This window comes from Rhinatrema bivittatum, chromosome 5, assembly GCF_901001135.1.
Source record: "Rhinatrema bivittatum chromosome 5, aRhiBiv1.1, whole genome shotgun sequence".
NCBI classification, from domain to species: Eukaryota; Metazoa; Chordata; class Amphibia; order Gymnophiona; family Rhinatrematidae; genus Rhinatrema; species Rhinatrema bivittatum.
This window is the reverse complement of record NC_042619.1, coordinates 282,366,350-282,392,022: the sequence shown is the minus strand read 5'-3', so window position 1 is coordinate 282,392,022 and position 25,673 is coordinate 282,366,350. Positions and strand designations below refer to the sequence as shown.

The window sequence follows — 25,673 nt, the reverse complement described above, 5'->3', positions numbered from 1 at the left end:
AGAATGCATTTATTTAGATAACTCAAAAGTTATCCAGATAAATTCCTTTGAATATCAGCCCCATATTTGCTAAATGCAAACATTACTTTCCATATGATTATTATTTGAATGCACAATCAACGTGATTCCAAATGTTTCTTTCATCTAAAGTATGTCCGTCTGAAATGGAAGGATGCCTGGATGCCGAATCCTGAGTTAACCTGACTCTATACAGAGAGTTCTGCAAATAGAAAGAATGGATAGTGATTTCTGGTAAGCTATCACAATTTAGGTGAGAGGGTCTAATATTTTTAAATCACATGATAAAGGGTAAAATTTAACTTCCCTCTGATTACCTTCTTATCACCACATTTTGCACCATCTGCTCTCATTCCAATATCAGGCGTTTTCATGTGGTCATGGTGATCCAGACCCCAACACCAAGTATTTCCAGCAGCAAACTGAATTATAGCAGTATGGTTGTCTTTTAAACGTATTTTGTTACATTCTCACACTTTCCTTGACCACACATGACATTTCTGTAAAAAATAAAAGAGAGGTAGATCCTTTTTAAATTGCCTATTATGAATTTTTACAGTAGAATGTACATTTTAAAAAGCAAATTCTGCACTATACAATACAGTCATTGAACTATTATCCAGCCCTCTTGGGATCTGAACTAGGTTAGATAATCAGAAGTGTTTTTTTGTTTGTAATATGTTTATTGAATCACAGCCCATAGAGAACAATACCATAGTACATCAATAAACATTGCAACAGGATTCTGACAGAATAACAAAACAACAGACAGTCTAATTGAACAATGTGCAATCAGAGAAACAAGATAATAGCCGTGGTACAGTCTCGGGCACGTAGTTTTCACCCATCCCATCCCCCAACTCCCCATCTCACCCTACCCTCCTAACCCACCCTAGCCCACCCTTACCCAGCACCTTAGATCATGGAAAGTCTTAGTAAATATGGTTGTTATGATATGTATAGTAGATATTTAATAGGATTGTGAACTAGCTTAATCTTCAGAGTGTGCACACCAGAGTGGTACAGGGAGGCGGATACAGAGAAAAGACGTCGATTTATTCTTTCCCCAATTCAGTCGGTCACTGTAATCGGTATGGATTTCAAAAATGGTTTCCAGATAGTTTCAAGCAACCGTTGCTTCCTAATCGACTCTAATGGGATAGATTTTTTCTCCAAAAGGTAAAGATCCAACATGGTGTCTACCCATTCCTTCACTGTGGGCAGGGAAGTAGAGATCCAATGACGTAAGATGACCCGTAATGCCATCAAACGACTTTTATGTAAAAGTTGGGCTGACAAACCAGGTGTTTGCTTCTGAGATGAAGCAATTCCCAAAATACAAAAAGACACTTCCCATGCCACCTGATTGCTAGATGAGTTAGTGATATAGTGGAGTATTGATGTCCAAAAGTGTTGAATAGGAGCACACTCCCATAAACAATGTAATAATGAGGCATGGGGTTGATGGCATTTAGGACAAACATGAGATGTAGAGATCCCGGCCAGAAACGCTTTTCTCGGCCAGATAATGAGAGCATGGAGGATCCGGAAGTGCAGTTCTCTCATATAAGCACTGCGTGCCACCACTTTGTTAATAAGCCAGCTGCGCCGGATGGCTGATCCAGTTATAGTGTGACCCAACACAGATGACCAGTGGGACGCCACTACAGCGTGTAGTCCATAATTCGCAGTATTATGTAAGAATTTGTAGAAAGTTGAGATAGAAATCAGCTGTTTCGAGCATAAATGAAGAAATCTTTGAAAAGGTCCATTCGTGAGGATTGTAGAAGTCATGGAAAGCACATTCTTAACATAACTACGAATTTGCATATAACATAAGTAGTCAGAGGCTTGGAAATGCAAGTGTTGACAACAATATGGGAAAGAATAAACTGTATTAGTTTGCAAATTAATAAAATGATTCAGTGTTAGCACACTATTAGGGTCTAGAGTATGTCGGAAATGCAAACTGTCTTGTCCCGCAGGAAAGTCGGGATTCCCCATCAAAGGGAGGCAATAGGAAACACGCCAGGGTAATTTTAAATGTCGTCTGAGAAAGCGCCAGCAGCTTCTGAAAGATTTGATTAATAAATTGCCGCTAACAGAGGCAGGAATTACATGGCCAGGTGCATGTAGCAAATACGCCAGGTTCAAGGGTTGCAGTAATTCCCTCTCCAAGGAGACTATCATTGAGTTGCCACCATAGCCCAGCCATTCTCGAAACATGGACATTAGGCATGCAAGATTATAAAAACAAATGTTTGCCACTCCCAAGCCTCCATCCACTTTAGGAACCATCAACTTGGAATATTGCATCCTAGCTCGTTTAGCATTCCAATAAAACTTACTAAATATTTTCTGTAGCATTTTAACATCCGTAGCAGACAAAAACACAGGGAGCATTTGTAACATATACAGCAACTTAGGAATTTAAATCATTTGAACTAGAGCTATTCTGCCAGAGATAGAAAGAGGAAACGCGTTCCAACTCTCCACCTTCACCCGGAACGTTTGGATTAGTTATATTGTATGAATACCACTTCTGAGGGTTGCTATGAATTTTAATGCCTAGGTATTTAATGGTATCTGTGGCCCAAAGTAAAGGAAAATCTTTCCATTGTGCCTTAAGATTACCATTGATATCCATTGCTTCTGATTTAGTAAGGTTTAATTTTAAACCAGAGAAGGAGCCAAAAGTATGAATGAGATCCAATAGGATGGGTAGGGAGGATTTGGCATGTGAAAGAATCATCAGCATGTCATCTGCGAAAAGCATCATTTTCTGTTCAAATTTCCCTGTAAACACCCCAGGAATGTCATGAGAAAGCTTAATTTTACGTATTAAGGGTTCCAAGGACAGGATATACAAAAGGGGCGACAGGGGGCATCCCTGCCGTGTGCCTCTGCCCAAAGAAAACAAAGAGGAAGTTGAATTATTGAGGCAAATAAATGCCTTAGGATCTTTGTACAAACTCCGGATAGCTGCCAAAAATGGGCCAGAGAAGCCAAAATGCTGTAAGGCCGAGAATAGATAAGGCCACGCTACTCTATCGAACGCTTTTTCAGCGTCGAAGCTTACCAATAAAGGATCTGGTATACCCTGCATACGGCAACTGTCTAGATCAACTATCAGCCGTCTAATGTTGGAAATTGGCCTCCGCCCATGTACATAGCCTGTTTGTTCTAAGGATATTAAGTCAGGTAACACATATTTTAATCTATTGGCAAGGATCTTCGCGTAAATTTTTACATCCTGGTTAAGGAGAGATATGGGTCTATAAGATCCAGCATCTGTTGGGTCTCGACCCGGCTTGGGAAGTATCGTAATGGCTGCTACTTTCATTGTGTCTGGCAACGTTTCATGAGACATCATATGATTGAAAAGTGCTGTAAGAGAGGGCATAATATGTGTGGACAGAGATTTGTACAACAATGAGGTTATGCCATCTGGTCCTGGTGACTTATGAAGTTTGAGATCAGCAATCACTTTCGTGACCTCAAGAGTGGTAATAGGATGATTTAACAGCTCCAGTTGTGTGGTAGTGATTTGGGGTAAAGACAAATTTTCAAGAAATGCAAGCTGGTTGCTGAGATGTGGCTCTTCAGCTGCGTACAAGGAGGTGTAAAATTTTTGAAATGTTTGGCCAATTTCAGATGTAGTTACAGCTTGAGTACCATCAGATCGTTTAATGGACGTGATATATTTAGAGGACTGTTTGGCGAGCCAGAAGCCGGCCAGGCTTATTGCCATGTAGAAACAGCCTGTGCTTAAAAGCAAACATGTTGCCAGTCGCTTTCTGGTGGATAATATCGTTAAGAACTTTTTGGGTTGTCCGAAACCTGTCCCGCCATAAATCAGTGTTCTGAGTGTTCCACTGCTTCTTAAAATATGCTAATTTCGATTCTAGTTTTAAAATTTGCTTATTTTGCGTACGCTTAGATTGGATCACATACTGCAATATATCGCCACAGAGGACCGCTTTGGCCGTCTCCCAAAAAAGGGGGGGGCTGATCCTTATGAAGCTGATTAAATTCCTCATACTGCAACCATTTCCCCTCCAAAAATGTCGCAAATGTTTTGTCCGTAGCGAGCCATTCAGGCATGCGCCATTGAAAAAGGGAGGGCACATTGGTGTTTGAACCCACTTTACACATAACGGGACAGTGATCAGACACCACCAGTTGACCAATGTCTGCACTGTCAACCATTGAGAAAAGTGACTCAGAAAGCAAAATATAATCAATTCTGGACTTAGTGGTGTGAGCCCTAGCATAGTGCGTATAATCTCTGTCTGTAGGATGAAGGGCCCTCCAGCTATCTACCAAATTCAGGGTGGAACATAAAAAAGAGATACCTTTTTCAGGGCCCAAAGCAGAAACAGGGCTAGAAGAGCTCCTGTCCAGCTCAGGATCCATCAAACAGTTAAAGTCACCTGCAACTAGCATAGAGTGAGGTCCAAATTCAGATAGTTTAGTTATTAAAGTAGTGTAGAAGGAATGACTGTATTTGTTAGGGCCATATACCGAAGCCAGCATGATTGGTTTACCAAAAAGGTTACCTTGAACAATAATAACACGCCCCTCGTCATCCTTCCATTGAGATGTAACATGAAAAGATATAGCTTTGTGTATTAATATAGCCACACCATTTCTTTTGTGTGTGCCAGAAGAAAAAAAGATTTGATTAAAACCCTTTTTATTATTTAGTTTCAAATGCTCAGCATCCAGCATATGCGTTTCTTGTAGGAAAAGTATGTCCCCTTTAGTTTTGTGACAATGGGCCATAACTTTTTCCCTTTTAATGGGCGAACCCATCCCCGCCACATTCCAAGTCATATAGTTAACTTTAGGACTCATAAGAGTGCCGTACTTTAGGACAGTGACTTGGGGCAGATATAATAGCTCTGGGGCAGCCTGCCAAAGGGAAGAACCTGAAACAGCGGGACAACTGCCTGTGTCCGGACCAGATGAACCAACAGAACAGTGTCAAGAAAGCATACGTACAGCCCGGCGTACTACATAACATTGCATCCCACTCCTGATGAAAAAGTATAAGAGAAATAGCTAGCATATGGTACACAGCGCTGACAGAAAAAATCAGAACATAAAAGAAAAAGTAAGTCCCAATCCAATTCTTAAGGTGCAATCCCACCCCTCTTCCCCTTATCCCCATCCCAAGATCTACTACTCCCCCCTCTATCCAACCAAGTCCCTGAACGCTCTCCATGTCGAGAGCAGGAGCCATAATGTGAGTGTTCAGGTGGCAGGCCCATGTATAGGACCCGATCAAAACTAATGTCCAGTAACTATTGCCCAGTTCATCATGTGTGATCCGTAGTGAAGTGACTGATCAACTGTAAATAAATCACAAACCTTCCCTCAAACGAATATTGTCGTGAGCACATATTTATTTGACAAGCTTCCATCGTGGGAGGCCGCTATTGCCGATTTCACTCCGGGTCAGTTGGAAGAATTTCCTGTACGTACTTTTGAGCAGCAGGTAGGGCCTCAAAAACCTGATTTTGGCCGTTAAACCAAACGCGGAGTTTCGCTGGGTATTATAAAGTGAATCTAATCTGCTTTTCCGCCAGCTTCGTACAGAGAGGACTGAACTCTTTACGCTTGGCCGCCAGCCGGGCAGAAAAATCCTGAAAGATACGTACCGAGTCATTCTGAAATTTCAGCGCCTGGATTTTGCACGAGGCTTGCCAGATCTTTTGCTTGTCGGCATAATTCAGAATCTTAGCGATAACGACACGAGGGCGTGTGTGCTGCAAGGAGCGCGCGCCCAGCCGGTGTGCTCTCTCAATTTGCAACGAAGCAAGGTCTGAAGAATTGAGGGTCTCCGGAATGCATTTCGTTAAGAAAGCCGCCAGATCGTTGTCCAGGATTGACTCCGGGATGCCAATAAAACGCAGGTTATTGCGCCGTGAGCGGTTTTCAAGCTCATCAATTTTATCTTCGTGGCTTTTAACAAGTTGTTCCAACTTATGTAGTTTGCCCTCGGTCGCCAACGCTTCGTCTTCCGCCGCGGACATCCGAAGCTCCAAAGTATCAATGCGTGGGGGTATCTCAAGAAAAGCCGCTTGTAGGGTGGTTAGTTGCTCAGAGATTTTATCCAGCTTTGTCGAAAGAGCTGCTGTAACTGTGGTGGTCACTGCAGCAGATAATGTTGTTAACGCAGCATCCTCCATTACGCCAGAGCCCCCTTTGTCCGTGTTGGCGGCCATTTTGTCTTCGGCAGTTTTCGGCTTTTCTTTGTCCTTTTTGGCCACTTTAGCCGGCATGGTGGATGGCGATTTATGCATATATCGGTCGATATTCATATGCCCAAGCCTTAGAGCCGATCAGAGATCCCAAATAGAGACGGATGTAGCAGATATTGAAAGATTCACGGGCCTGCCACCTGGAGCCGAGCTAGCTGCGACCAGCCCCGATCACCACATCACGTGACTCATCAGAAGTGTTTAATATTTGGTCATCCACATGATGCAGGATGATTTGCTGTACAGCAGATCCTGGTGCAAGACTGGCATGTAGAGAAGAAGCTGACACGTGGAAAAAACTGTGGGTCAATGAGAAACAGAGGCGGCAGTCTCTGAGATGAAAACAGCTGTTGAGCATGAGTGAGGCAACGTTAACACTTTTGTAAAGGTAATTAGCTGCAATGGGTGATTTAAAAAGGGAAGAAGAATAGCCTAGTGTTTAGAGCAGTGGGTTATAAACCAGGAGACCAGGGTTTGAGTCCTGCTGTTGCTCCTTGTGACCTTGGGCAAGTCACTTTACCCTTCATTGCCTCAGGTACAAAACTTAAATTGCAGGCCCTCTGGGGATAGAAAAATACCTGAATGTAAACCAATCAGACTTGAAAATGAAACGAATTAAATCTTGAAAATCCAAATGGGCTAATTTTTTATTATAATGACTACAAATACTTCAAATTACAGTATTAACTAGATTATAGCAAATGGCGATAACTTTAAAATATGCACGATCGTGTCCATTAACATGTGTACATGTGCACGCATTTAGGGGTAGATTTTCAAAGGGATATGTGCGTAACCCCTGAAAACCTACCCCTGTGCGCGCCGAGCCTATTTTGCATAGGCTTGGTGGTGCGTGCAAGCCCCGGGACGCGCGTATGTCCCGGGGCTTCGAAAAAGGGTCGATCTGGGGGTGGGGCCGTGATCCCAGGGCGTAGCCGGGGGCGTGCGGCGGTCCAGGGGCGGGGCTGAGTGCTCCGACACAACGGCCTGTGCCAGGGCATGGTAGGCCGACAGCCGGCCGGCACGCACAAGTTACACCTGCCCTTTTGGAACAAAGGTAAGGGGGTGAGTTTAGGTAGGGCTGGGGGGCGGGTTAGGTAGGGGAAGGGAGGGGAAGGTGGGGGGAGGCCTCTCCGATTTCAGAAAGGCCTCGGAGGGAATGGAGGAAGGTTGCACGGCTCGGCACGCACAAGTTGCACAATTGTGCACCCCCTTGCTCGCACCAACCCTGGATTTTATAACATGTGTGCGGCTGCACGCGCATGTTATAAAATCGGGCGTAGATTTGTTTGCGCCAGGTTGCGCGAACAAATGTACGCCCGTGCGCAGGTTTTATGATCTGCCCCTTATTTATTTATTTAAACATTTTGAGATGCGGTGACCAGAACTGTACACAGTACTCAAGGTGTGGTCTCACCATGGAGCGATACAGAGGCATTATAACATTTTCCATTTTATTCACAATTCCCTTCCTAATAATTATTAACATTCTGTTTGCTTTTTAGACTGCCGCAGCACACTGAGCCAACGATTTCAATGTATTATCCATTATGATGCCTAGGTCCTTTACCTGGGTGGTAGCTCCTAACATGGAACCTATCATCATGTAACTACAGCATGGATTATTTCTCCCTATATGCATCAACTTGCACTTGTCCACATTAAATTTCATCTGCCATTTGGATGCCCAGTCTTCCAGTCTCGCAAGGTCCTCCTGCAATTTATCACAATCCACTTGTGATTTAACTACTCTGAATAATTTTTTTTCGTCTGCAAATTTGATTACCTCACTCATCGTATTCCTTTCCAGATCATTGATAAATATATTGAAAAGCGCCAGTCCAAGTACAGATCCCTGAGGCACTCCACTGTTTAACCTTTTCCTCTGAGAAAATTTACCATTTAATCCTACCATTTAAGCAATTTGTAAACCACGAAAGGTTACCGCCTCCTATCCGAAGACTTTTTAGTTTTCTTAGAAGCCTCTCATGAAGGACTTTATCAAACACCTTCTGAAAATCCAAATACACCACATCTTCTGGTTCACCTTTAGCCATATGTTTATTAACCCCTTCAAAAAAATGAAGCAGATTTGTTAGGCAAGACTTGCCTTGGGTAAATCCATGTCTTTCTATATGCTCGGTGATTTTTATCTTTAGAATAGTTTCCACTATTTTCCTTGGTACTGAAGTCAGGCTCCCTGGTCTGTAGTTTCCTGAATCACCCCTGGGGCCCTTTTTAAATATTGGGGTTACATTGGCTACTCTCCAGTCTTCAGGTACAATGGATGATTTTAATGATAGGTTACAAATTTAAACTAATAGATCTGAAATTTCATTTTTGAGAAACCTGGGGTGCATACCATCCAGTCCAGGTGATTTGCTACTCTTTAGTTTGTCAATCTGGCCTACTACATCTTTCACGTTCATAGTAATTTGGTTCAGTTCATCTGACTTTTCACCCTTGAAAACCATCTCCGGAACCGATATCTTCCCAATATCCTCATTAGTAAACACAGAAGCAAATAATTAATTTAGTCTTTCTGCAATGGCCTTATGTTCCCTAAGAGCCCCTTTAACTCCTTGGTCATCTAACGGTTCAACCAACTCCCTCACAGGTTTCTTGCTTTGGATATATTTACAAAGGTTTTTATTATGCGTTTTTGCCTCTATGGCCAACTTCATTTCAAATTCTCTCTTAGCCTGCCTTATCAATGTTTTACACTTAACTTGACAATGCTTACACTTTTTCCTATTTTTTTTTTCAGATTGATCTTTCTTCCAATTTTTGAAGGATGTTCTTTTGGCTAAAATAGCCTCTTTCACCTCACCTTTTAACCATGCTGGTAATTGTTTTGCCTTCCTGTCACCTTTCTTAATGCATGGTATACATCTGGACTGTGCTTCTAAGAGTATATTTTTAAACAACGTCCATGCCTGTTGTGTAGAGATGCAGGCCTTTTCTCTTCTGTTGGCAAACCACGGAGGCTGAAGGGCCTGCATCAGCACTTCTCACTGAAAGGCCTACATTAGCACTTTTCGCTGAATCTGCATAAACATTCTCAGCATTTTGCTTATCTCATTCTGAACAGACACAGAGTTTGCATTTCTTAAGCTCTTGTTTTTACAGACCTTATTCTTAGTACAAATAACCTTTAGCCCTAGATACAGTATGCTTGCTTGACACAGAAACCGGCACAGCATGAGAGATTGTAGCCATAGCAACGTAGGCATGCACGCAGACAACGTGTACCTCTTTTGCCCTCAACCTTCAATGCTACTTTCAAACTTCTTTAATACTAAGCTGAGGTTACTGAAAGTTACAAGCAGTATTAAGTATTAGGTTTTTTTTTCTTTTCAAAGGTTCTCCCTTCATCTTACGGGAGGCAATTAAGAGTTAACAACAAGACAGAAAGAGTGAGAGCGGGGGGGCTAGTGTGGGCAGAACAGCGTTTCTCAAGCAAAAAATTAGGTTTCGTTTGGTTTAAACAGAGGAGAGAACTCGATTCAATGAATTAATCCTTTAAATTTAGAAACAGATTCCTGAAGAAGTTAAAGATATTGAGAATAATTTAGCCATAATTTAGCAAGAAAGTTTAATTTTGTTTACAGTGAATAAAAAATCTGTGTCTTGCCAGTATAGGAAGTGCGGAGTTGAAAAGGTTTTTTTTTTAAAGAAATTTGTTTAAATAGAGCGTCGTTATTGGAAGTTGTTTAAAAGGTGTGCGTATGTGAATAAGACAGAGTTGTGAATGGTAATTATGAGAGAAAAGACAGAGAATTGAGATTGTTTTGATAGTACAGAGAGACATTGAAAAAAGTTATGATTCCTATTCTTTTACAAGCAATCACTGTTAGGGGTTGCTACATTTAATGCAACCCCTCCCCCAAGATTTTTTTCTTGCAAATCCAAATTGATTTTATTAAATTGTATAGTAGAATTAATTCTAAATTTTTCCTGTGTGCCAGATTTTAATATTTTCCAGATTAACAGCCTTCCTGCCATGAGAGATGTGAAGATGAACACTTTGCAGCTTATTTTCTTTTTCATTTTAAACAGAATTCTGATTTTTGTTTTCTACTGGATCGATCCAAAATTTTTTTTTCACATTTTCCAAACTTTTTTTTTAACATTTTTCAAATATTTTTTTCACACATCTTTTTGATTTTTGATCTTTGATCTAATTTTATTTCTGATACATCTTGATATGAATTTTGAGCTCCAATTATGTGTTATCTGTTGTCTGTTTGATGTTAAAAAGATGAATATTTGTAGGATGGATGAATATGTGTCAGTCTTGTGTAACATATGTTTAATGTAATGTCTGAAATACTTGTTGTTTGTGGTTCAGCGTACTGCAATTGACTTTTCCTTCACATGATTAATTTGAATTTATGCTATTTTACTATATTAGGAACACATATCACATTTAGGCCTTGATGAATGAAAAATTGATACACCTTGCGGAAAGAACATTTTTCCAAACATTTTCCAACCACTTTTTGGTTTACTTTTTTTAGTTCAAAAATATGTGTTCATTGTGGGGTAGATTTTTAAAAAGTGCGCCTTCGCGTACTTTTGTTGGCACACCAAGCGCAAACAAAAGTACGCTGGATTTTAGTAGATACGCGCGTAGCCGCGCGTATCTGCTAAAATCCTGGATCGGAAAACGCACGCAAGGCTGCCAATTTTGGGCAGCCGGCTCGCGCCGAGCCGTGCAGCCTGTCTCCGTTCCCTCAGAGGCCGCTCCGAAATCGGAGCGGCCTCGGAGGGAACTCCCTTTCGCCCTCCCCTCACCTTCCCCTCCCTTCCTCTACCTAACCCACCCCCCCGGCCCTATCTAAACCCCCCCCCCACACCTTTATCCCTGGATTTACGCCTCCCGGAGGGAGATGTAAATCCACGCACGCCAGCGGGCTGCTGGCGCGCGGAGATGCAATCCAGGGGCGGTTCCGGAGGGCCACGCCCCGGCCCAAAACCATGCCCCCGGGACCGCTCCCGAAACGCCGCGTCCCGCCCCCAAAATGCCGCGCCGATCGGCCCCGCCCCCGACACACCCCCGGCACGCCCCCCTCGAAAAACCCCGGGACTTACGCGAGTCCTGGGGCTCTGCGCGCGCCGGCAGGCCTATGGAAAATAGGCGCGCCGGCGCGCAAGGCCCTGCTAGAGTAAATCCGGGCGGATTTACGCGAGCAGGGCTTTTAAAATCTGCCCCTGTTTGTCTTCTGTCTTTTGTGCTATGTGTATGTCCTGACACCTGAACATGCTGTGAGTGAAATATATGTTTTTATGTAATTGTCTATACACTTAACTTGTGACAGAGAGGTATATAGATGAGACCTTCAGGGACATAGTAGTCAAGTCCCAACTTCAGACTGGCAGCCCTGGTGCTGCCTTGGAGGAAGAAGGTCTCATAATGGGAGAACACCAACCAGGTGTAGCAGGAAAGGATCCTGTAGCAAGGACCTGCTCTCTAGGTGATGCATTGTCCTTTCGCACTGAGGATATCTCCCAAAGGCCTACTGCCCAGGAGGGAAGGGTTAGGTCGGCCGTCATAGTTGGTGATTCGATTATTAGGAATGTAGATAGCTGGGTGGCTGGTGGGCGTGAGGATCGCCTGGTAACATGCCTACCTGGTGCGAAGGTGGCGGACCTCATGCGTCACCTAGATAGGATTTTAGACAGTGCTGGGGAGGAGCCGGCTGTCGTGGTACACGTGGGCACCAACGACATAGGAAAATGTGGGAGGGAGGTTCTGGAAGCCAAATTTAGGCTCTTAGGTAGAATTTAGGCTCTTAGGTAGAAAGATTAAATCCAGAACCTCCAGGGTAGCATTCTCTGAAATGCTCCCTGTTCCACGCGCAGGTCACCAGAGGCAGGCAGAGCTCCAGAGTCTCAATGCGTGGATGAGACGATGGTGCAAGGAAGAGGGATTCAGTTTTGTTAGGAACTGGGGAACCTTTTGGGGAAGGGGGAGTCTCTTCCGAAGGGATGGGCTCCACCTTAACCAGGGTGGAACCAGACTGCTGGCGCTAACCTTTAAAAAGGAGATAGAGCAGCTTTTAAACTAGAACAAAGGGGAAAGCCGACAGTCGCTCAGCAGCGCATGGTTCGGAGAGAGGTATCTTTAAAGGATACTAATGATGCATTAGAATTAGGGCATCCCAACAGTGAGGTTCCAATAATTAGAAAAGTAGTCCAAGTGCCTGTAACTAAAAACTCACCTGACCTAAAAAATTCTAACTTATCCCTTTCAATTAAAAAGCAGAATGAAAATACAAACAAAAAACAAACTTTAAAATGTTTGTATGCTAATGCCAGAAGTCTAAGAAGTAAGATGGGAGAATTAGAATGTATAGCAGTAAATGATGACATAGACTTAATTGGCATCTCAGAGACATGGTGGAAAGAGGATAACCAATGGGACAGTGCTATACCGGGGTACAAATTATATCACAATGACAGAGAGGAGAAGTCGGGAGGAGGTGTGGCGCTTTATGTCCGGGATGGCATAGAGTCCAACAGGATAAACATCCTGCATGAGACTAAATACAAAATTGAATCTTTATGGGCAGAAATCCCTTGTGTGTCAGGGAAGACTACAGTGATAGGGGTATACTACCGTCCACCTGGTCAAGATGGTGAGATGGACAGTGAAATGCTAAGAGAAATTAGGGAAGCTAACCAAATTGGTAGTGCAGTAATAATGGGAGACTTCAATTACCTGTAACATATAAGGGAAACCGAATAGTGATTTAGATTGTAGCCTATAGTGACGGTGTCAGCAAGCCTGACGTTGTGATTCAAACCCAAATCCAACCGGACTTCTAATCATTCACCGTCACTTAAAATTCTTTTAATTATTTATTTGAAAAGATTTTTTGTTGTTTTTTTCTTTTTCTTTAACTTTAAAACATGAGCTTCCACTCTATTAATAGTGTTGTTCACTCCATAGGTAATATTTTACACTCCGTTGTCATTGTATGAATAAGAGGTGACTAGCACTCTCTCAGACTGATATTTGGAAAAACGCCCAACACGGCCGATGTTTCGCTTGACAAAGCTTCCTCAGGGGCATATAGACGAGCATCAACTTAGGAGTGTTTATCGTTTCAAAATGGACCTGGCGTCTCAGCCATTCTTCTACGTCGCCTGGCGTCTCAGCCAGGTCCAAAATGGACCTGGCTGAGACGCCAGGTCCATTTTGAAACGATAAACGATAAACACTCCTAAGTTTGAATCACAACGTCAGGCTTGCTGACACCGTCACTATTCGGTTTCCCTTATATGTTACAGTTCTCCCATCGGGTTACTGTGTTGACTCTTTTTGATATAATTTTGTTAGACTTCAATTACCCCAATATAGACTGGGTAAATGTATCATCGGGTCACGCTAGAGAGATAACGTTCCTGGATGGAATAAATGTCTTACATTTATGGAGCAATTGGTTCAGGAACCGACGAGAGAGGGAGCAATTTTAGATCTAATTCTCAGTGGAGCACAGGACTTGGTGAGAGAGGTAACGGTGGTGGGGCCGCTTGGCAATAGTGATCATAATATGATCAAATTTGATTTAATGACTGGAAAAGGAACAGTGTGCAAATCCAAGGCTCTCGTGCTAAACTTTCAAAAGGGAAACTTTGATAAAATGAGAAAAATTGTTAGAAAAAAAACTGAAAGGAGCAGCTACAAAAGTAAAAAATGTCCAAGAGGCGTGGGCATTGTTAAAAAATACCATTCTAGAAGCACAGTCCAGATGTATTCCACACATTAAAAAAGGTGGAAAGAAGGCAAAACGATTACCGACATGGTTAAAAGGGGAGGTGAAAGAAGCTATTTTAGCCAAAAGATCTTCATTCAAAAATTGGAAGAAGGATCCAACAGAAGAAAATAGGATAAGCATAAACATTGGCAAGTTAAATGTAAGACATTGATAAGACAGGCTAAGAGAGAATTTGAAAAGAAGTTGGCTGTAGAGGCAAAAACTCACAGTAAAAAACTTTTTTAAATATATCCGAAGCAGAAAGCCTGTGAGGGAGTCAGTTGGACCGTTAGATGATCGAGGGGTTAAAGGGGCACTTAGAGAAGATAAGGCCATCGCGGAAAGATTAAATGATTTCTTTGCTTCGGTGTTTCCTGAAGAGGATTTTGGGGAGGTACCCGTAATGGAGAAGGTTTTCATGGGTAATGATTCAGATGGACTGAATCAAATCACGGTGAACCTAGAAGATGTGGTAGGCCTGATTGACAAACTGAAGAGTAGTAAATCACCTGGACCGGATGGTATACACCCCAGAGTTCTGAAGGAACTAAAAAATGAAATTTCAGACCGATTAGTAAAAATTTGTAACTTATCATTAAAATCATCCATTGTACCTGAAGACTGGAGGATAGCAAATGTAACCCCAATATTTAAAAAGGGCTCCAGGGGCGATCCGGGAAACTACAGACCGGTTAGCCTGACTTCAGTGCCAGGAAAAATAGTGGAAAGTGTTCTAAACATCAAAATCACAGAACATATAGAAAGACATGGTTTAATGGAACAAAGTCAGCATGGCTTTACCCAGGGCAAGTCTTGCCTCACAAATCTGCTTCACTTTTTTGAAGGAGTTAATAAACATGTGGATAAAGGTCAACCGGTAGATATAGTATACTTGGATTTTCAGAAGGCGTTTGACAAAGTTCTTCATGAGAGGCTTCTAGGAAAAGTAAGAAGTCATGGGATAGGTGGCGATGTCCTTTCATGGATTGCAAACTGGCTAAAAGACAGGAAACAGAGAGTAGGATTAAATGGGCAATTTTCTCAGTGGAAGGGAGTGGACAGTGGAGTGCCTCAGGGATCTGTATTGGGACCCTTACTGTTCAATATATTTATAAATGATCTGGAAAGAAATACGACGAGTGAGATAATCAAATTTGCAGATGACACAAAATTGTTCAGAGTAGTTAAATCACAAGCAGATTGTGATAAATTGCAGGAAGACCTTGTGAGACTGGAAAATTGGGCATCCAAATGGCAGATGAAATTTAATGTGGATAAGTGCAAGGTGATGCATATAGGGAAAAATAACCCATGCTATAATTACACAATGTTGGGTTCCATATTAGGTGCTACAACCCAAGAAAGAGATCTAGGTATCATAGTGGATAACACATTGAAATCGTCGGTGCAGTGTGCTGCGGCAGTCAAAAAAGCAAACAGAATGTTGGGAATTATTAGAAAAGGAATGATGAATAAAACGGAAAATGTCATAATGCCTCTGTATCGCTCCATGGTGAGACCGCACCTTGAATACTGTGTACAATTCTGGTCACCACATCTCAAAAAAGATATAATTGCGATGGAGAAGGTACAGAGAAGGGCTACCAGAATGATAAAGGGAATGGAACAACTCCCCTATGAGGAAAGACTAAAGAGGTTAGGACTATTCAGCTTGGAGAAGAGACAACTGAGGGGGGATATGATAGAGGTGTTTAAAATCATGAGAGGTCTAGAACGGGTAGATGTGAATCGGTTATTTACTCTTTCGGATAGTAGAAAGACTAGGGGGCACTCCATGAAGTTAGCATGGGGCACATTTAAAACTAATCGGAGAAAGTTCTTTTTTACTAAACACACAATTAAACTCTGGAATTTGTTGCCAGAGAATGTGGTTCGTGCAGTTAGTATAGCTGTGTTTAAAAAAAGGATTGGATAAGTTCTTGGAGGAGAAGTCCATTACCTGCTATTAAGTTCACTTAGAGAATAGCCACTGCCATTAGCAATGGTTACATGGAATAGACTTAGTTTTTGGGTACTTGCCAGGTTCTTGTGGCCTGGATTGGCCACTGTTGGAAACAGGATGCTGGGCTTGATGGACCCTTGGTCTGACCCAGTATGGCATTTTCTTATGTTCTTATGTTCTTCATTGTTTTTAATAATAAAGTGGGAAAACATTATATAAGATTAGTATAGAAGAGTTATAGTCATGATGAAATCTTCTCATTAATTAATTTGAATTTGACTGAATACACCATTGATTTTCAGAAATCATCCCATCAAGCCTTTTCCATGCCTTTGCCACAGAGGACATCCTGCAGCCATCATTAGGAACTGCACTGTTGATACTTTTTTCTAATTTTCTCTTTGCGTTTGTTTTGCTCTAGATGTGTTTCCCTTGCTTAGATGAGAACCTGTTATCCTTCTGACACTACAATCAGACCTCCAAAGGTTGCACACACCAAATTTACATTGCCCACATTAGGAGCCACTTACATGCTAATGCTATCTGGCAAATGGATGTTACTCACTATCCTCCTTTTGCCCCTTGGAAATTTTTACATGTAACCATTGACACTTTCTCGCATTTTCTATAGGTCACCCCCCAAAAAGGGGAGGCCACCAAGCATGTTATTAATCACTGTATAAGAACCTTTTCGGTCATGGGATTGCCTTCTGTTTTAAAAACTGATAATTGCCCTGCTTATAGCAGCCATTCCTTCACTGATTTTTGTCAACATTGGAACTTCAAACACATATTTGGCATCCCTTACCACTCCACTCACTGACAGGCTATCATGGAGTAAGTCAGCCTTTGACAAACACAAACTAAAAGCAGGAATTGCCCCTAGTACTGTTTACCTTAAATCATTTAAACATATCATATTCCAATCAGGCCACAGCTGTGGACAATCATTTTGGGAACAGGATTAGCAATCCATAACCATCAGTTTTGTATAGAATGTTATCTAACTCTGTTTAGCATGGCCCTGTCCCCTTGTTAACATGGGGAAGAGGATATGCTACTGTGCTTTCTCCCTCAGGTCTAGTCTGGGTTCCTTAAGCCGTGGAGAGATGGCATAGCACCAAGGACTGCAGAATCTGATTCCAAACTTCTCCCAGAGTCTTCACAACCCCCAATCCACACAGCTCCTGGAACAGCAGGGACTTGAAAAAACTCCAGAGAACTTTTTGCTTGCTACATTTTCTTGCTTGAACGCCAATGTGCATCTTCTTATTCTGCATTCTCCCTCCCGCCATGGCAATGACTGAACAAGAACTATTGGCAATCCAATATGTACATTACCGATGCACAGACTTTATCATAACTATTGAACCAAACAGATTGCTGGGTTTGCATGCACATGCCAACCCATTCCAGAGAAGGACTATTGATGCATGCAGTTCTTTTTAACCTATCAGGATGGACTACTTACCAGTGGACTTACAGAACGGTCTTTATAAATTCAACAGTCAATTACACAGTAATGCATTTGGATAGTAGGGTACAAGAGAACGCTGTTTTTTGTTGGGATTATACTAATGACAGTATCACAGGGCTCAGGATAGGGAAATACCCATATTGCAATCACACATTCATCCTGCACCACAACATGTCCAGAATACACTCCTTCCTTAATGTAACCATTACTGAACACATGCACAATTTCATAACATCTGACTTGGCAGGTCTCAGAAAGACAATTCTCATTGTATTACATTGTATTGTTTTTTTTTTAATATGTTGCTGTTGCTGTATTCATTGCTTACACAATTTTGCTAACATACTTTTACCTAATTCACTACGTAAGGATTTCCTTTAAATTTAAAAAGAAAAGGTGAGATGTAGAGGTGCAGGCCTTTTCTCTTCTGTTGGCAAACCACAGAGGCTGAAGGGCCTGCATCAGCACTTCTCACTGAAAGGCCTACATTAGCACTTTTCGCTGAATCTGCATAAACATTCTCAGCATTTTGCTTATTTCGTTCTGAACAGACACAGAGTCTGCATTTCTTAAGCTCTTGTTTTTACAGACTTTACTCTTAGTACAAATAACCTTTAGCCCTAGATACAGTATGCTTGCTTGACACAGAAACCGGCACAGCATGAGAGATTGTAGCCATAGCAACGTAGGCATGCACGCAGACAACGTGTACCAGCACGTAGGACGTATTAACCAATCATATACTGTATAGTAGATGCTGTGGAATTCTGTAACTCGATATAATAAAAACAACATCCTCAGACTGAGATCAGATGATGATCGGAGGATGATGGCCCCATAAGAATCCTGTCTGACGTGTCTCTCCTTTCCCTGCGTCACTACATGTTGAACACTTTTAAGCTTTTCAAACTATTTTCCTCATTTTATCAAAGTTTCCCTTTTGAAAATTTAGTGTTAGTGCTGTAGATTTACATATTGTTCCCTTCCAGTCATTAGTTCAAATTTGATAATGTTATGATCACTATTGCCAAGTGGCCCCACCACCATTACCTCTCTCACCAAATCCTGTATTCCACTAAGAATTAAATCTAAAATAGTTTCCTCTCTCATTGGTTGCTGAACCAATTGCTCCATGAAGCATTTGTTTATTCCATCCAGGAATTTTATGTCTCTACCATGTCCCGATATTACATTTACCCATTCAATACTGTGGTAATTTAAATCTCCCATTATTACTGCACTGCCAAATTGGTTAGCTTCCCTGATCTCTCTTAGCATTTCATCATCTGATCATTTTGGCCAGGTGTACCGTGGTATACTCCTATCACTATACTCTTACCCAACACACATGGGATTTCTACCCATATAGATTCTACTGAGCATTTAATCTCTTGTATGATCTTTATCCTATTGGACTCTATACCCTCCCAGACATAAAGTACTATACCTCCACCAAGTAGATCCTCCCTATCATTGTGATATAATTTGTGCCCTGCTATAGCACTGTCCCATTGGTTATCCTCCTTCACCAGGTCTCTGAGATGCCAATTATGACTATCTCATCATTCACTGCTATACATTCTAACTCTCCCATCTTACTTCTTATGCTTCTGGCATTGGCATACAGACATTTCAAAGTGTGTTTTTTGCTTGTATTAACAATCTGCTTTTCAGTTAATATGGATAATTTGGAATTCTTTAGCTCAGGTGATTCTTTACTTATAGGCACATGGACTACTTTGCTTGTATTTACACCTCTCTGTTGGGATGCCCTAACTCTCCTGTTTCTTTAGTATCTTTCGAAGATACATTCCTCCGAACCATGCACTGCTGAGTGACTGTCGGTTTTCCCCTTGTTCTAGTTTAAAAGCTGCTCTATCTCCTTTTTGAAAGTTAGCACCAGCAGCCTGTTTCCACTCTGGCTAAGGTGGAGCCCATCCTTTTGGAAAACATAAGCTCCCCTTTCCCCAAAAGGTTGACAAGTTCCTTACAAAATTGAATCCCTCTTCCTTGCACCATTGTCTCATCCATGCATTGAGACTCTGGAGCTCTGCCTGCCTCTGAGGACCTGCTCATGGAAAAAGGAGCATTTCAGATAATGCTACCTTGGAAGTTCTGGATGTCCCCTTTCTACCTAAAATTCTAAATTTGGCTTCCAGAACCTCTCTCCCACATTTTCCTATGTCGTTAGTGCCCATATGTACCACAACAGCTGGCTCCTTCCCAGCACTGTCTATAATCCTATCTAGGTGATGCTAAGGTCTACCACCTTTGCACCAGGCAGGCAAGTTACCAGGCAGACCTCACATCCACCAGCCTCCTAGCTATCTACATTTCTAATAATCAAATCACCAACAATGATGGCTGACATAACCCTTCCCTCCTGGGCAGTAGCCCTGGGAGACTTGTCCTCGGTGCGAGAAGACAACGCATCACCTGGAGAGTAGGTCCTTGCTACAGGATCACTTCCTGCTACACCAGGGTGATGCTCTCCAACCGGGAAACCTTTCTGATCCAAGACAGCACTGGGACTGCCAGACTGGATTTGGGACTTGGCCACTATGTCCATGAAGGTCTCATCAATGTCCATGAAGGTCTCATCATGTATAGATCACAATGATTTACAAAGAAACATTCATAGTTATAACTCAACAAACAAGCAATGATTCATTGCAAAGGTAGTATTTATAGACAGGCATTAATATTTATCAAGTTAACTTTTCTTGTACATCTTCATAATTGTTCTAGTACTTATGAGAAAGAGTATTGAAAATTAGAATGAGGTGATAATTTCACATCTTAGTTAGTGGGTTGTTTTGAGATTCTTACATTTTCTCATTCGATTTATGCTTCTTGATTTGATTATTATCTTTTGTCTTTCTTGTTTCTGTGGCTCTATATTTTCAGATGTTTTTAAATTAAATTATATATATTTTTGAATAGCCATGTTTTTAGTTCAGCTTTAAATTTCTTTCTATCTGGTAATATACATAACAACGCAAGCATAGCATTCCATAGTTTTGGACTCACTTTAGAAAATATATGATCTCTTATTTATTATTTATTTAGATTTATATTCTGCTTTTCATACTTTTTTCAGTACTTCAAAGTGGATTACATTCAAGTACTGTAGTGTGATGCAGTACGATCTGGCCAGGGGCAGAAACAGCCTGGATATAGAAAAGCAGAAGCGGGCAGTACCAAACATATCCACCGGAGGGCACTGAGGAAAGCAACAAACACTGCACTTCCCAGGTTCCCTGAACCGGCACCTTACCCCTGGCTGGAGGGTGAGCAGGAACAGGTGGAGGAAATAGGGACTGATCCCTATGACTCAGCAGAGCCCATGGAAGATGAGGAAGAGGGCGTGCCGCCGTGGTGGAGCGGGCCACAAAATCCCAGCTCCTCAGAGTCAGAGGAGGAGGAGATGGAGGTAAGCTGGGGAGAGGAAAGCTCCAGCTGTTCCTCTATGGAGGTGGAATAACCAGGAGGTTGGGGGATGGTAAATCCTGTGTTGGTAAATGGATGTATGAGAAAGGTTGGAAGGGAATTGTGGTTTTAAAAGCTGTTTAACTCTGGGCTTGTTAAAGAGAACCTAAGCGGTTAGGCTTGGGGCTTGTAAGGACAACCAGGCATTATTACAGGACTGCAGCCGGTGAGGCTACAAGAACACATTAAACCCTTTTGTGATAAAGACCTTTTTCTGTGTACTGTTTGGGAGTGCCAGGACTAGGCCTGGCACTCTGACTGGAGACTTGGACGAGTCCATAGCAGCAGTGTGCAGGAGCTGTACGAGTGGACAGACAGTGGTATATGAGCGGAGAGGGAGTCCTGAGGCCCAGCAAAGCCCACACAGAGTGCTGAGCGGAGGGGCGTGATCGTGACAGTAGGTATTTCCCTATCCCCAGAGGGCTTACAATCTAACTTTGTACCTGAGGCAATGGAGGGTAAAGTGACTTGCCCAAGGTCATAAGGAGTGATAGCAGGACTCAAACCCTGGTCTCCTGGTTCATAGCCCTCTGCTCTAACCACTAGGCAGATGTGTGCTCTGCATTGTGGGAATAGTCAATAGTCCTTTATTTTGAGATCTTAGGCCTGGATTCATTATTCCTCACAGAATGATGAATCCTGCGAAAACAGGGGGCGGAGAGGGCGGGCCTGTGAAAGCCCGCAGCCTTCGCACCACGGCGGTGCGCCGGCTGCCGGCTTTCGCACTGAATAGCACCACCGTGAAAGATGGTGCTATTCGGCGTGCTACTGCAGACGATAATGTTAGTAACATTATTGCCGGCAGCGAAAACACCGTCGACTCCTCCCTCCCTGACTCCACCCCTCCCTCTAATTTCCATTCTATCGCATGCGAAAAGGCCATATCGCGTGCGATAAGCCTTTGATAAATGACCCCTTTAGTGTTCGCTGTGGGTTGTATGGCTGTAGTGTCACTCCTAACAGGCCGGTATTATTTAAGTAAATGATATTGAATATTATCATTAATGCTTTATAGTAGATTCTGGATTTATTTATTTTATTTATTTAAAAACTTTTCTATACCGTCGTATAGTAGAGTACCATCACAACGGTTTACAGTTAGGCACAAATATGTCGTTTCTAATTTATCCAAGGGTGCCATTATTATACGGTTACATAGTTCGATAATATACTTAAATGTGAGAGGGTGTGGTTACCATTTACTATTAACTGTCTTTATAATTTAATACTTAGATTGTGAGAAAATAACAAAAGTAGGCAATACTGCTTTATCTTGGCGATTTCCTGTTTTGTACATTTGTTATTCCGTTACCTCACTGTGAAATGCTTTTTTGAAGAGCCAAGTTTTTACTTGGATTGTACTGCTAATCATTGAAGTGACATCAGCAAGGGTGTAATGTGATATTTCCTAGATGCTAATAAACGTCTTGCTGCTGCATTTTCTAATAGTTGTAGTGGTTATAAGCTGGAAGGCCTAGAATTAAGGAGTTGCAGTAGTCTAGGTCTGTTAAGATTAGAGATTACAATATAGTACAGAAGTCCTGAAAAGTTAATAAAGGTTTCAATCAATGTAGTATCTGCAACTTGGCAAAACCTGTCTTGACTACTTTACTGATGTGCATTTTCATTGTGATATTCTCATCCCATACTTATGTTTGACGGATTAATTTGAAAGTTATCCAGGTTTAGGACAGGTGGTTTCACTATTGATGCTCACTATTCTGCTCAGCCAAATGATTTCAGTCTTTTTAGGGTTCAGTCTTAGTTTAAATCGTGAAAGTTCTTGTTGTATTGTTTTCATATAGGTATAGAGTAATGAAGCTGTTTTTTCAAATGATTTGGAGAGTGGAATGTAAAACTGTATGTCATCAGAATACAAGAAGAAAGTTATTCCAAGATTCATCAGTAATTTACACAGTGGGAGCAGGTAGATATTGAATAGCGTTGCTGAGAGGGCTGAGCCTTAAGGACACCTGTATCACACTGGAAATTATCAGATATATGGTTGCCCAGTTTGACTTGGAATGTTCTGTTAGATAGAAATGAAGAAAACCATCTGAGAACCCTGCCATCTATCCCAAAGTTTATCTTCTCATGGTATAACAGGTTATGGTCCACTGTGTCAAAGGTGGCCATTAAGTCAATTAGCACAAAACAATAAGATTCATTTTTGTCAAGCCCTCGTAAAATCGAGTCCATTAATGAGAGGAGTAATGTCTCAGTTGGGTGATGTTTTCTGAATCCAAATTGAGTTGGGAAAAAGATATTTTGATTGTCCAAGTGATTTACAATCTGGGATAACACTGCTTTCTCAAGAACTTTTGCTAGAAAAGCAAGTTAGATATTGGGCAATAGTTCTATCATTCTTATTTTTTTAGGATCGGCTTTATCACTGCTTGTTTTAACTCATTTGGAACAGTTCCCTTTTGAGAGAGACAGGTTAATTAATGTTGTGATTGTGTGAGTGATAACCCTGTTTACTTGTTTCAAGGAACTGGCTGGAACTGGGTCACGTGGGTGAATGGCAGAATTCATTTTAGTAATGATTTGACTAATTTCCAGTTTTGATACTCTAGCGAACTTAAACCACTTAACCATGCCATTTGAATCTTCAGGTGCTTTTATTGGAGAACAGATAGGGAACTGTGTTTTCAACTTATTTATTTTGTCTAAGAGTGCTTTGGCATATTTATTAAAAGTGGTCCTTGTGAAGTTGTAGTTTCTTGAGATGGAAGATGTCAGGTCTTCTGGATAGGGCTAAGATTTTCAGCTAGGTCATTGACAATCTTATCCCAGAAGTCGAATGCTGATGTGAAATTGGATTGATTTAGTTCATGACGCTTATTTTCTATTGCTTTGGCAAGTACTTCTGTCTTTATCTTTTCCTTGAATTTAAAAGTATGTTATCTATATTATTATGGATTTGGTTGGTGAAGGCTATTTCCGCCTTTATTAATTGGTGACCAGACCAAGGCAATATCATGAGTGTGAAGTATTGATTGTGCAAATACTGGTATTAGTAAATATTAGGACTAGAGTGTGACCCACTTTATGAGTAGCTTTCGAGACAAATTGTGGCCATCCCAGAGCCTCCATTGCTTCTAGAAACATTTCACAGGCTAAGGTTCTCAGTGTTTTTATCTACATGGAGGTTAAAGTCTCCTACAAGTAATGTGGATTCTGGTGATGGAAACACCTTAGCGAAAAATTCAATAAGTGGTGAGCAATCTTTTTGTAGTATGCCTGGGGGACAATAGACCAGTCCTAAGTTTATTTGACGAGATTTTAGAATTGCAACCTCATAGGATGGGTTAATCTCTACTATATAAGGTACTAGCTTGAGTTCTTTTTTTACTAATTATTAATAGTCCCCTGTCTTTTCATTTGGTTCTTGGAAAGTGAAATATATCATAGTTAGCATGCGATATTTGGTTTATGAGCACATTGTCATTGTTATTCAGCCAAGTTTCAGATATGCAGAAGATAGAGGGATTTAAATCCTCTAGCAGATCGTTAATTAGAGGGATTTTTTTTATAGAGATTGAATATTCAATAGGAGCAGGGTATACATGAAACAGGAAGAGAGTGAGAAGGAATTGTTACACATTGTGGGGAAGATCAGATTTGTTTTCTTTCTTTGCCTCTTTTTTAGGGCTTTCTTTCTTAGTTCTCCATTTAGACCCTGTCCAAATATGGGTTCAATAAAGTATATTTGATCCATTATTGTAGTTTTTAGGCTAGGAGGATATTATATTGTGGTATAAGCACTTCGGCCTTGATTTCACATGTGCACAAAGGGGCGAGACAAAGGGGCCTAGGGTGTGCAACTCTGGCATTGCCATTGCAATCTTCTGGTCAGGGGGAGAGCGGGTGGTGGGTGGGCTGTGGGTGGGGAGCCGCTCCGGCACAGGCAGGTCCCTCCTCTCCATCCTTGTTCTGGGAGGAGCGCTTCCAGCACGTCCTAGCCGCAGCCCCCGGTGAGGGGGGCCTACCTGGCTTGGATTCTCCTCCAGCATCACTGCTGCAATCTTCTGGTTGGGGGGAGGGTGGGTGGTGGGTGGGCTGTGGCCCAGGAGTTGCTGCGATGCTGGCAGGTCCCTCCTGTCCCTTCTCATTCTAGGGGGGAGGAGCGCTCCCAGTGTGTCCTAGCCGCGGCATACGCAAAAGAGGGCATTTTGTGCACACACTTTGCAAATTGCGTGCACAAATATGGACGCAGTTGATTGTTTGCGTACATGTGTGCGCATGTGTATATATGTATCCTTGTGCACCAGTATGCACACATCTGTTTGCGCATATGCATGCATGCTCAAACGCACACACACACACACACACACACACACTTTCATGAGGGCATAACTTCCTGTTCTTCCCAGGTATCATGCAACACAAGATGCCTCCACCAGTGCACCAGCCCAATTTTACCATCAGGGACATCGCCCGCTTGGCGTCCCTGGTGGTAGCCAATGAAAAAAGGCCTTTTCCACACGCTGGTGAAAGGCACAACTTGTGGAGAAGCAGGCAGGCCTGAGAAGCTACAGGCAACATTTAATAGAGGAGCCTCCTACCCACGTGGGGTAAGTGGTGCATGACCAGTAGGGGCTGTGGGTGGGTAGAGGTTGCATTTGGGAGGGCCAGTAAGGGCTGGGGTTGGATAGGGGTTGGGTAGGGGTGCATGTGGGGGAGTACAAGGGTGT

The 25,673-nt window shown here is 42.1% G+C and overlaps 2 protein-coding genes across 2 annotated transcripts in view; both read right to left on the bottom strand.

Annotated features, from left to right (window-relative positions):
• Window positions 1–465, bottom strand: part of LOC115092433 (disintegrin and metalloproteinase domain-containing protein 1-like) — a 71,375-nt gene extending 70,910 nt beyond the window's left edge. The window contains exon 1 of the mRNA XM_029603266.1: window positions 336–465. Within this exon, the coding sequence (XP_029459126.1) occupies window positions 336–392 (57 nt within the window). The 5' untranslated portion in view covers window positions 393–465. The remainder of the gene's footprint in view (window positions 1–335) is intronic.
• Window position 466: 1 nt separating this feature from the next.
• LOC115092432 (disintegrin and metalloproteinase domain-containing protein 26A-like) overlaps window positions 467–25,673 on the bottom strand; it is a 125,151-nt gene continuing 99,944 nt past the window's right edge. Inside the window, exon 4 of the mRNA XM_029603265.1 lies at window positions 467–518. Coding sequence (XP_029459125.1) covers window positions 467–518 — 52 coding nt within the window. The remainder of the gene's footprint in view (window positions 519–25,673) is intronic.